The 13,645-nt window shown below is 37.6% G+C and overlaps 1 protein-coding gene across 5 annotated transcripts in view; it reads left to right on the plus strand.

The window, feature by feature from the left end:
• Positions 1–438: 438 nt before the first annotated feature.
• Positions 439–13,645, plus strand: part of VGLL3 (vestigial like family member 3) — a 56,976-nt gene continuing 43,769 nt past the window's right edge. For all 5 annotated transcript variants that reach the window (XR_009213365.1, XR_009213364.1, XM_058438184.1 and 2 more), the window contains exons 1-2: positions 439–578; positions 12,391–12,667. Coding sequence is in view for 3 of the 5 variants with exons in the window: in XM_058438184.1 (XP_058294167.1) it covers positions 453–578; positions 12,391–12,667 (403 nt within the window). In the remaining 2 variants the exon portion in view is untranslated. The remainder of the gene's footprint in view (positions 579–12,390; positions 12,668–13,645) is intronic.

Genomic DNA, 13,645 nt, shown 5'->3' on the forward strand with positions numbered 1-13,645 from the left:
CGCACAGCCGGGAGCACCCGTGATAGGACGAGCCCCGGGCGTGCATTGTGTATATGCAAACCGGAGCCCGGCTCCCCACGGCTGTCCGACCCGGGCCTGGGCTGTGGCTGTGACTGGCGCTGCCGTGGGCGCCGCAGCCCTCGCGGGAGCCGGACGCGGTAATGCCCCAGCGGCGCAGTGGGAGGCTGCGTCCCTGAGCCGCTATATAAGCGCGGCAGGGGACACCCGGAGGGGCTGAAGATGAAGGTGCCCGCGCATGGGCCCCCGCTGATTGCCAGTCCCTCCCGAGCCCGCGCCCCGCGCGGAGCCCGAGGCCGCCGAGGACCCGCCTTCGCCGCAGTAGCAGCTGGAGCAGCGACAGAGGCGGCAGCTGCGGCGGCGGCGCCCGCGCCCCTCGCGCCAGCGCGTAGAGCGGCGGCGGCAGCTCGGGGGCCGCCACTGCCCCGGCTGCCATGAGTTGTGCGGAGGTGATGTATCACCCCCAGCCGTATGGAGCGTCCCAGTATCTGCCCAACCCCATGGCAGCGACAACCTGCCCCACAGCCTACTATCAGCCGGCGCCCCAACCTGGCCAGCAGGTGAGTCACCGGCCGGGCAGCCTGCTGGGGGCGGGGGCGAAGGGCATCGAGAGTATCGGTCTGGGGCTCGGCGACGTCCCGCCGGCACGCGTGGCGCAGAGGATGCTCTGGGACCTGCGGGAGCGTCCTTGAGCAGAAAGCCATCCCGAGAGAGCCGGGAAGGGAGAGCAGAGGGGAGGACGGGTGGGTGAGGCATGACCCAGCTGGGGGCTTCATTGAGCTGTGGTCGCCGGAGCTCAGAGGCTGCCCCTCCCAGCCACCCTAGCTCTTAGGACTCAGTTCTCTGAAGCTCACCAAGGGCATCTATCTTAGGACTATGTGAGTAAACTTCCTTTAAACCAACTATTTTGCTTGTTTGGAAAGATGGAATGTTTCAGGGTTTATTGATGAGGAAGATGAAGTGCGCTGACAAGAGGTAGGGGAGGCTACCTGGAGAGCGAATTCACGAAATGATCTGGGACTTTCATGGGGGAACACTGGTCTAGCATAATGTCTGTCGGGTGTTACTAGAACTTCTCCACAGAGTCTTTCTCCCTGTCACTGTGACTTAGAGGACAGGGATGGATTCCAAGGTTCTTCATTCATTTTTTAACTCCAGCAAAGCACAGTTTGTACGTATTCAGTCTGTTGACAGTGTGTCCCTCGGCCAAAAGGTTACCTTGAATCTCTGGATGCTGAGTCTCCACTCTTCCAAGAGTAACTGAAGATGTCCATAATAAGGGGTCGAGAACTGAGGAGATGATATAGTTACTTTAGAAGGAACAGTAGAGTTCTGGGGAATTTGGCACGAGGCGCCCTTGGACATCACTCTCTGGATACAACGGAGAGTGTGCCAAGGCTTAGTTAGTGCTACATTAAAATAAAAAATGTATGTGGCAAGGACTGTACCAAAATAGAGTCCACCTCAGACTATGGGAATTAGGGTGGGTGGATTTGGAGAAACTTAAAAAAAGTATAACTAGATTGGGTTAGGAAATTACCATCCTTAGAATATATTGATTTATTTCTTTTTACTTTCTTAGGAACCACATGTTTTATTGCAAACCTTCATAGGTTTGGGCTGTTAATTAATCTGACCTTTTGCTTTCTATATTTCCTCTACCTCTGTCTCTTTGCTAGAATTACAGTGCTACTCTTTAGAAAGAAATCTAACTTTCTGTGTAGAATTTAGGAACTATGAAATTCAGCTAATTCTGGAAGGGTACATGCCCCAGATTCATCTGCTAAATGGTACCAGCTTAACCAGAACCAATTAGGGCAAAAGAGGAAGGAGCCCTACTTTCTTGCTATCCTCTTTAAAAAAATATATATTCAGCAGCACCAGCATTTCAAAGCATCTCTGATATTATAGAGGCCTTCAATTATCATTTGGAATGTGGATGAGCAACGAACTAAAACTTCTCTACGTGTTCAGAAAGATACTTTCCTCCCTTATAAAATAACAAACTAGTAGAAGTTGTTTCGAATATGGCTTCTTTTTTTGGGTTGTGAAATTAATGAATCTGTGGTGGAGTTAATACTATAACACTTTTTTTTTGAGCTGGAAAATAACATTCGGTATCAGAGAAAATGGCGAATTACCAATCATAAATGTTTTCATAAGAAATGACTCCAAAACTTTATATAATGTTTGCCATAGCCCTGAGGCTCGGTCCCCAAATTCATTTCTTTTTCTAACACCATCAACCTACTGAAGACAACAATTTTAAAAAGTAAAAAATAAAATAAAATAAAAATTAGAAAAACTCTGACCAATGGGCTTCTTAAAAAGAAAACAATTTATCTACATTGATTAGTTACATAATGATCAACTTCTATATTTTGGGCTTTTGTATACGTTGCTTAACTAGGTGTTAGGCTGAGTCAACCATAGGGATGTGCTTGGAAATTTTCATGTTGCTTTTACTAAAATGGCTTGTTCAAAATTTCTTTCTTTCTTCTTCTTTTTTTTTTTCTTCTCCTTCTTCTTTTTTTTTTTTTATGGTCAAATAAAGAAACTGACCGTAACTGGCTAGCGAAATAAAAAAAAGACTTGACAGTGTAACTACTGTTCTTTTAGTGTCAGAAGTTTATTTTGATGACCTACATTTTCTATTGGAAAAGAGAGTAAATCAGGAAATTCTTATCAGGCTGACAGCATTTTTAGACTATGTGATGCGTGGGTGAAGTGAGACTAATATTGACTTGGCCCTAATGCAGTCATCTGAGAATACATATTTTGGTTGTTTTTGCATTCCATAAGGTTTTATCATTATTATCCATGAAGATTGTTTTCTCCGTACATGGGAAGTGACCCCTAATAGCATCTTGCCTGGGAGAGAAAAGTAAGGGCTACAACTCCTACTGAGTTTGAAAAATTGATTTTTTGAGAAGGAAAAGACGAAAAGGAGCAAAGAAAAGTAACAGCAATCAAGAAATTTTAATAGTCATTTAAAAAATGCTAGAAAAGACAGCATTAAAGTTTTGTACTACTTCTGTATTCAATTGTAGTAGTGTATCTGTCCACTAATTTTCCCCTCAAACTGTATAGCTCTGAAGTCCTTATTAATTACTATATCAAAATGATTCATTATGATGGATTTTAAACACAGGTATATTTTCCCTCTTAACAAATGATCATATAACATTGAGAATTATTTTGGAAATAACAGAACTTCATTATCCAGGCATTTGTACTCTCACCTGTTTCCCTATAAGCACAAATGTGCACTGGAAATTTAAGTTTAGGTTTTGGTTGAACATATTGCATGTTGTAGGTGGGTAGTAAGTGAATGTCTTTTTAAAAACCTAGTTAACTGTATGTATATATTAGCTTGAACTGCAGTGTGTTACTTAGGTATACAATGGGCTAAAAAGTCAAAGTAAGCGAAAATATGTCCAAAGTATAAATTTTATAGTCCCTGACATTAATTACTAGAAATTGCATGGCTGGGTATAAATCCTACAGTGGGGTTTATAGAGCCAAAATTGCTGAGGGATGCTGGGTGACCTGTTTCCTGTGCCCACCGTCTCTTTCTGGCTTTAATATGTCAGTCTCTAACAGCTCCTCAGGAGAATCCTTGACTCAGTCTCTCAGCACATGCTGTCAAAGGTTTCAGAATTATGCAGTTTATAGATGAGACAGAGAACAGTCACTGGTTTTCTAATTGTGCATGGGGATTTTTAACAATCACACTTTGGGCTTCATATAAAAGAGTATATTTACTCTGTCCTCTTCCAGGGTAACAGCTGGGTGAATCTGCATGCATGCTTTCACTTGAAAAAATTAAGTGCCCTTGGAGGCAGAACTTCAGTTATAAGTTTCGTAAGGTGTTTTTTCAAACTCTCTCTGGACTCTGCTACCTTGGTTGAGTCATAAAATTGTTCTGAGATTCAGTTTGTCAGAGAAAACAGCCCTGGAAAAACATAACTTCAACTCTTCTTTTTACAAGTGAGAAAATGGATTTTTATAGGACTGAAATGCCTGGCTAAAGATTTCAAAGCTGGTGACAAAATTAGGATCACCAGATCCCCCTTTCTCCGGTGTAGCATCTTTGTACAATGCCATGAAGTTTCCTAAAGCTTTTTTCATTTTTTTTAATGTTTCGCTGTTGCACAATAGGCTTATTTTTGTCTTTAGGTCCCCAATCATTTTTTTTTTTGATAATGAAGATTAATATGCAGTAGATTCTTTGGCGTTGGAGTGCGAGTTTCTTTCCAAGTCCTTGGTAGTGTACTTTTTTAAGTTTAGGCATTCCAAAGGCCTTTAGCAAGCATTTGGATTATGCTAATGACTTATGCTATCCATGTTGCACCCTTGTTGATGAAACAATATATCCACTTAGCAAATGAATATTTATTTATCTAAAATAAAATACAGGAAGTGGTATTAGCAGTTAAGTGTCTCATCTATTATTGCTATTCCAACATAAGTTTAGATTCATTAAGAGAAAATAGTACAGTTATAACCTAAGTAGTTTCAATTCACAGACAACTTATTTGAGGCAGAGGATCTATTTTTCTTGCAACTGTAAGTAAGGACTTAAGTGGATTTATAAAAATTTATACAGGACTTCTTTGAGAAATAACAGCCCCTATAACTTCACACTACACAAATTAACTTCACTGTAGAGACTTAGAGACTTAAAGTGCCCCACAGCTTCATTCTCCCAATAACTTCCCAGCCAGAAAATTCAAAGCCAGAGGAAAAATTAAATGTTAAAATAATTGAACTCTTATCTCTGGCACTCAACCAGAATCAAGATTACAATAATGATGGTAAGGGCAAGATTGAGATCCATAAAATCATGCAGAGTGAGGGTGTGTTCACCAAGAAACAAAATGCCAGGACAAGGTGACACTCTGGAAATTTATGTAAAGGGTATTTTGGCTAAATGCAAGAAAGTTCTACCTTATCTAGCCCTTAGTAAAATTTCACATCTCACAAAGCCAGAGATGGCAAGGAGGTGACCTGTAAGATGGTAAAAGAGGTGTTCAGAGTGGAAAGTCTTGTTCTCCTATGCACTGTTTCTTCAGGCTACTGCAGAAGAGGCTAGGCTGTGTGCATGTGTGTGTGTATATATATATATATGTGTGTGTGTGTGTACACGTGTGTGTGTATATATATATATTTGTCATATCTGTGCAAAGGGAATTTTCAATGGGAATAAAACTATTATGCTTATGATACCTAAGGCAGATCTTAAAGCAAACTTGTAAGCTAGGTGACTGTCATTCTAAGACCTGGGTGCTTAGCTTGGATCTCATTTGCATAGGCTCTGTGTCCAACTAACTTTTTAAAAATCTGAAAACTAATATATCCTGTAACAGATAATACGTTAGGGTATTACCTCCAAGAAAACATTTTTATTCAAGAAGCAAAAGCTCTCTAAGAGTTGAATTTGAGGCTCTGTCCGGGACAGTGAAAGCAAAACTTTTGAGCTAAGCTCTGCTCTGAACCTTTCAAAACACATCTATTTAAGCAGCTGGTTCTCTGCTCTGACTACTCATTTAGGAAGACCTAAGACTGCCTTGAACCATTAGACCCAAACAGCTGCTGCTAGAACAACTCATAAATCCATATTTACTGTTAGTTCAGTGGATACCAGATTTACGCCAGTAATTTACAAGTGTGGTCTGAACTGGGGTAACTGAACCATTTTTCACTTGTCTCCTTCTTTAGTAGAAGAAGAAAAAAAGAATGACCTAAATTCAACAGGTGTCATTTCTCCTTAAAACCAAATGATTTCAGTATGCCAAAACACTTGTCATTGGAGGATGAAGTAGGGGGACTCTAAAAGTGTATCCTTTCTTGTTAATACGAAGACAGATAAAGGAAGCACCGTAACTAATTCCTAGGAATTGGGCTAGATGACCCATGTCTGAAAATAAATTATTCTTCAATGATCTGTAGGGTATTTTTGGCTAAATATCAGAAGAGGCAGCCAATGTAAGAACCAAAATTAAGTGTGAATTTGTCTAGAGCTCCAGCATGTTGCTTATTAAGATATAGAGTTGGATGAGAGACCTCTGAGACAATCAAATCAAAGTTTCTTGTTTTCAAAAGAGGAAGCTGAGGGCCAGAAGCTTCAGTGGCTTGCTCAGACTCATGGAAATAGTTTTGGTCAAATCTTCTTTCCCATTTCAGTTCTTTTTCTGTTGAATTCCCTTCCCATCTACGCTGCTTTAGAAACAAGAAAACAGTTAGTAATTAACCTATGTTATCTTTTGAATTTTCTTACCTTTAAATTTTGGAATATTAGCCATTTAGAGATTCTAATGCAATCATCCATATAAATAAACCATGAGGCTCTCTTTATTTATTATTGCCCTCACCATACTCTTCCAGCTAACTATGAGAAGTTTGAATTTAGGAACAGGCTATGACTTTCGTCTTTGTGACTCCGAGTCTTTGCATAATTTCTGACACAAGGTAGGTATTAATTGACAATTAGATAAATTAATGAATAATGGTTAAATTACCTTAAAAATGAAATTATACCCTAAGTCTAGTAATAGAATTATACAAATTAACTAGAAATTTATATGTTGGAAACTGTTGTCTCCTTCAAAGTAGTTGGTTTGAGAGAGAACACATACCCTCATGATATGATCATTGCTTAAAACATTTTGGAAATGTAAATTTTGAAATCGCCTCTAAGCCTGTGGCACATTTTTTTGAACATCATCAAAACTGGCAATTTTTCTTCCTTGGAGGGGTTAGGTTTGATTTTTTGATAATGACAAGAATCATTTAGAGGCAAATGCACTCAAAAGTAACTCATCCTCTTAAGTTATATTATTTTTGGTTGACTCCTCCCTACTGTTAACAGAAACAGACAAACACACACAGAAACCTGAGGTGTGATTTTGTCTCACAGATTGACTCTGGTCACATTTCCAAAATAGGATTTTCAGAAAAATTGTAGACAATTGTTTTATGTATCTGATTTGTCAAGGAGATAATATATTCTTAGACATAGGAGTTCAATTTCACCTAGAATTATATATGTTTTTAAAAGCATGGCATTGTTTAATCTCTAATTTTTTTAGACTGCCCTAGTTAGCCTGTGATGCCATGCTGACTGATGTTTTCTGTTTGTCTGTTTATTCAGTTAAAATAAATATCATAGAGACACATTTTCTTTACCCTATTTTCTGGGTACATGCTTTGTAAACAGACAGAAATAGGTTCTAATCCCATCTCTGCCACTTACTATTATAGGTAGGCCATCCTGACCCAGTAATTTGCATATTAACTTATTACTTGGGAATACTTATTCTGACAAAATACGTGTATGTGAGAAGACAGTTATGTGAAATGAAACATACAAAAGATTTGTGACATATGTTCCTTAACTTGACCCAACCTCATATAACCTGACCTATCCTTCTCCAAATAGACTAAGAACCAAAATCTGTTATCCAAGTAAATTAAGAAATATGTGGCCAGGCACCGTGGCTCCTGCCTGTAATCCCAACATTTCTGGGAGGCTGAGGCAGGAGGATCACTTAAGGCTGGGAGTTTGAGACCAACCCTGGCAACATAGTGAGATCCTGTCACTACAAAAAAATAAGAATAAAAAATAAGGCCAGCATGGCGGCGTGCACCTGTAGTCCCAGTTGAAGTAGGATAATCATTTGAGCCTGAGAGATGGAGGCTGCAGTGAGCCGTGGTCACGCCATTGCACTCCAGCCTGGACAACAGAGCAAGAACCTCTCTCAAAAGAAAAAAATATATATGGTCAGAGAGTAATGTGCTGCTTTTATGTCCTCTATGATTTTGAAATATTTACCCTGGGATAGTGATTTCTTCTTATAGCTCCAATCATGTTTTTGAATATAAAAGAATCATTGTATTTTCAAAAGATAGCCAGTAGATTTTCTTTTTAAATCTGTTTCTAAATATCCAAAGACTCCAGTGATTCATTAAAATACTTTTGTTTCCCTAGGAAAAAAAGTTTCCACATATGCACGGTAATCATTTGGCATTTTGTAGGCTTAAGCCTTGGGGAGTTAGTGGTATTTGGCTCCTGACATGGAAGTCTTTCTCTTGTCAGACAAATCCTTCCCCTGCACATTCCTGCTGAAAGTTTGTTGCTGTTGTGCCTAATGGCAAGCAGTGTGGTGGTTGGATATGGTCTGTACTGCCCAAGCGAACTCTCCACACTGATACTTTAACCTCTTTGTGAGTTAGCTTTAACTTTATAACTATTAACCCATTTATTGTTTCATCTTACTCCAGAGTCATTTTACCGAGGGAAAAATTGTCATAACTACGGTGAAGAGACATAAATGTGCATTTAAAAAAACAACTTGTAGTCTTTAAAGTCCCTTTAGATGACTTTATTTGTGTTAACATTTCTGCAGGGTCTTCTAAGAAAAACATAAATATTTCTGAGAAATCTGGATTTTTTAGGAAGTGATTGTGCATTTTGAGAAAAATACCAATTAGATTACATTGTGAACTTCGATCAGGAAATCTTGGTTCTGATGATTTCATATTTAGTCTGGATGTTTTGAATTTTATATATTATTCCGAAGAAAGAATGTAACACTAGGAAAGTTTCACTGAAGGAGCAAACACCAAGTGAATACAGAATGTGGCAGAAGCGCTCATGAGCAAAATACTTAGTTAAAAAAAAAAAAAAAAAAGCAGAGCTGGTCGCAGTGGCTCACGCCTGTAATCCCATCACTTTGGGAGGCTGAGGCGGGTAAATCACCTGAGGTCAGGAGTTTGAGAGCAGCCTGGCCAACATAGTGAAACCCCATCTCTACTAAAAATACAAAAAATTAGCTAGGCATCGTGGCAGGCGCCTGTAATCCCAGCTTCTAGGGAGGCTGAGGCAGGAGAATCACTTGAACCCGGGAGGCAGAGGTTGCAGTGAGCCAAGATCGCGCCATTGCACTCCACCCTGGGCAACAAGAGCAAAAGTTCATCTCAAAAAATAAAAATAAAAAAAGCAACAAATTGATTTACAGTCAACAGAACACAGACATTAGAAAGTAGTTGAGGCACCAGAGTCTATGGAGAATGAAATTAAGATGGGATGAATGGCAGCATTTGAATCCATTGCTGTTTAAATACTGTATTTCTGTTTTCTTCATGATCACACTTAATGTTAAAAAGAAGTATGCAGATTCAACCTTAGCACGTTAGTGAGTTATCAGGCCATTTGGATACTTTGAGATTCTTATTTTAACCAGTACTGTTGATTGTGAGGCTATAAATGTCTGTGTATGTGAGTGTGTGTGTGATTGTGTGTGTTGTAAACGTAAATATTTAAACTAGTTCATTATAATCTGTGAAAATTAACCTAACTTTATCTGAAAAAAAATTGCAAGTGGCAATGGTAGACATTCTTGTGTCCTGCCTATTTGTAGATATAAGCTTTTTTCATTTTATTTGTTTGATAATTTTCTAGCAAATTTATTTAATTAGTAAAAGAACGGGCTCAAATAATCGAGAGAGAGAAAAAGAAAAAAGAAAGTATATAATCATTCCAAAAAATTTTATTTAATTAGAGGAATCAGTATAAATATTTTAAAGAACCATATATATTTGCTGTATCAAAAAGGAATATTTCAGTATACATATTTATGTAAATATACATATATTTCATATATGAAATAAAAAGAATATAAAGAATGCATACATTGAGAGAATTCTTTTTCTAAAATAAACTGATGACAGGCATTTTAATGCAGGGGCAGCTTTTGCTTACTATTTTCCATTGCATATTGAAAAATATAATTTTTAGGTTAGTTTATTTCTATCCAACCACTGAAAAATTGGTAGGAAAAGTAACACAATATTATGAAGCATTTAGAAAACTGTGAAATCTTAAATCAATTGAAATTCTATAGTTTAAATACAATAGTTTAATGGATTTAAAATATCGATTTTAAAATTGATATTTCATGATTGCTAGTATTGATAAGAATACTATTTGACATTTGTATCAGAACTCATGGCTTTCAAATCCTTTACGTATATATAACTCCAATTTCATTTCATCTAAGAATTAATTGCTGTCAATTAAGGATAAAATAAAATGTTAACTTTATTTGGATTGTTAACATAGCCAGGCTCTTCTATTTAAAGAATGAATGTTACAATTAAACAAATAGAGTATTTATATGCAAAGCCCACTCTCACAAACTGATGCTGAGCTGGACATTAACAGAAAAAAGAAATTAGTTTCACGGATAAGAATGAACACTTGTGGACAATGATGCCACCATGTAGATAGGTTTTAGGATTTTTTTTTCACATAAAAATAGAGCTGCTTTCTAATGTGCCAGAATATTCAACAGAGAGTGTGTGCATATGATTAAAACAGTACATGTTTTAGGTAAATACACATGCACCCGAAGAAGCAGCACTGTGATTTGACTAATAAATCATAATATTCATTTAATTTTATAATGGAATTTAAAACTAGGAATAGCTTTAGAGGTTATTTAGTTCGATTCCCTCATTTTACACATACCATATGTTTCTATGGTGTTTTTACTACTGAAGTTAAATATAAATATGTTCAAATCTGTGCAGAGGTAGATTATGAGAAATAAAAGCAATCACCTATTCATCAGCAAGGCACATTCACTTACAAAGTATGAATTATCTATTCATCAACAAATCATAACCATACTGACACAAATTTTAAATGAAAGCAAAACATATGTTTATAAATAACCATCCTGAAATGATAACTAGAAGTTCATAGTATTTCTGAATATTTCAGTTCTCACCTTATGCAAGAACAACATATTCACTGCTAGGGGAAAGGGACCAATTTATTAAATGGTGCATTTATAATTTGCAGCTATAGATATTGAAGTTAGTAATTACATTAGAAATATAGAGTCTGGGGTATGTATTTTGCTAACACTTGAAAAATTACTGGGTATTCTGGAGTGATTTATCTTTTTCTATTCACATTCATTTTCCAGCATGCGTTTTTTTTCAAAGTAAAAAAAAAAATGGTATGATCAAGGATCAGGTTTTGCAGACATAAAGATAACAGAGAAAGCTCATTTGGTCACTAGAATAATACATTTCATAATCTTTAGCATTATCTTCTTATATGTAATTCGCACTGAAGTTGATAATAAATGGAATATGTGCTCAGTGAAAAATGTTTGGAAATATTGAAAAGCAGGAATAAGAAAATGACAATTAACCGTAAACATATTACACAGAAAAACAATACAAAATACATTTTTGTAATTTTTTTACTCTAGATATCCCTCCCTGCCTTTCCCCACCACACATATCTATACTCTAGATACCCCTCCCTGCCATTCCCCAGAACATATATATGCACACACATGTCTATACCTGTATGTTTTTCTTATGCATTCTGACTCTGCAGCTTACATGATTTGTGACTTTTGGCAAGTAACTTAATTTTTCTGTGCTTTAGCTTTTTAATCTTTACAATATGGATAGTATTAATAGCCATGTTATAGAATTGTAAAGATTAAGTGAGATGATAAATATAAAGTTTTAGAAACATGTCTGAAATAATGTATATTATTATTAGAATTATAATGTTTTTAAACATTTTAAATTAACAAATCTTTCTCATTTTATTTGAAACATTAACCCACTACTAGTATTTTATAATATTTTCAGTAAGCCATAATAAAACCTTTCTCCCTCATGATAATGATGGTAAGTGGAACATCTGAAAAATATGTTCCATGCAAAATGCATCTTCACACAGACTTATTTTGCCATTTTAGTTTGATTTTTGAGAAATGAGTTCAGCACATCTGCCAAATCCTTTTATAAGATGCTACATTCCTGTTTTTATTTTAGTTTATTTTATTTATGAAAAGTTCTTTTCTTCTCCACTCCACCCCCAGACAGTCATTCCTCTCTGTCCTAAACCATAACACTGCTGTACATTACGTTTTTAAAAATAAACCAAAACTGGGAAGAGAAACTTTTTTAAAAAAAAGTCATTCTCCTGCTGGCCTAGCTAGATGAAAAAACAAAAAGCAAACAAACAAACAAAAAAAAAAAAAAAAAAAAACCAACAACAACAACAACAACAAAATCTTGTTTTGAAAATATACTATTTGATAATGGGCTTTTATGTTCGTTTGCCAGATGTAGAATCACAGACTTTTTATTTTATTTTTTTAGTGTGGGAAGGAGGCAACTGGTTTGGGGAGGAAAAAGATGGAGTAAAGCAGATGAAGAAGAATCAGTTTGCAAACATATGTTAATATTTAGATTCTTTTTTTAAAAAGTGAAAACTTAACTAGTGAATGCTTTTCTACAAACTGTCTTTGATACTGTGTTTTGTTTATTCCATCCCAGAAGAAGTTAGCGGTATTCAGCAAGATGCAGGACTCTCTGGAAGTCACCCTTCCCAGCAAACAAGAGGAGGAGGATGAGGAGGAGGAGGAGCAGGAGAAAGACCAGCCTGCCGAGATGGAGTACCTTAACTCTCGCTGTGTCCTTTTCACTTATTTCCAGGGAGACATTGGGTCAGTAGTGGATGAACACTTCTCAAGAGCTTTGGGCCAAGTCATCACCCTCCATCCAGAATCTGCCATTTCAAAAAACAAGATGGGGCTAACCCCCCTGTGGCGAGGTAAGAATTCAAAAGCAGATGCTCTCCAGGGCACTGTCTCTGTTTCGCAACTGCCTGTACCAGGTTCCAGCTGGAGACTTGCCCCTGAGGATGGATCTCCACTTGCTTTTTAATATTTAAGGACAGTGAGGAATTTCTTTCAGACAAACAGCTGGATCGGTTTTGTCACATGTGGAATGCAGGGTTGGAAAGGATGCAGTCACACCCCTTAAATTCCTCATGGAAAGTAGTGATGCAACTGACTTGAGTTTATAGTGGCTGCACTGGGCTGTGAAGCACCATTCCTAAAACCCCGGTGGCCCAATTTGGATCTCTAAATAATAGGCGTGTCTAAATCAGCTTTAAAAAATTAGCTCTTGCTCATTCCAATAGGTGCTACGTGGTGACATACCAGAGACCGGAGTCTGACCCAGGAATACAGACATTGAAAGCTGTCTGTGTTCTTTTAATAGACTTCTTTATCCTGATTTGTTGTTGTATTAACTCTTTCTAGTATAGAAGCTAGGCATTTTTGGCAGCATCTACACGGTTTAAACTAGTGTTTTTACCTTGATAAAGACAGAGCAGCACATTGGACTCCTTTCTTTCTTTTTATATCGAGGTCACAGAGATGTGTTTGAAACTGATTTCTGACTCACAGAAAATTATTGGTGACATCTAAATCAGGGTAATTACAGGGTTAGAGAAAAACATAATACGTCATTCCAATGACAGCTTCAGAGAAATTTGTTACAGTGGTGATTTCTTCCAAACTCACCTGGTTATAGGAATGATCTAGTGCAATGGTTCTCGAGGTGTGATTTTCCCGACCAGAAACATCAGTGCCACATGGGAGCTCGTTAGAAGTGCAAATTCTTGGGCTCCACCCCAGACCTGCAGAATCAGAAACTCTGGGGTGGGGCAATCTGTGTTTTAACCAGCCCTCTCCGTGACTCCAATGCAGAGTTTGATAACCATTGATTTAGTCCTGTTAAGGAC

Source organism: Hylobates moloch, unplaced genomic scaffold (genome assembly GCF_009828535.3).
Source record: "Hylobates moloch isolate HMO894 unplaced genomic scaffold, HMol_V3 SCAFFOLD_4, whole genome shotgun sequence".
NCBI lineage: Eukaryota > Metazoa > Chordata > Mammalia > Primates > Hylobatidae > Hylobates > Hylobates moloch.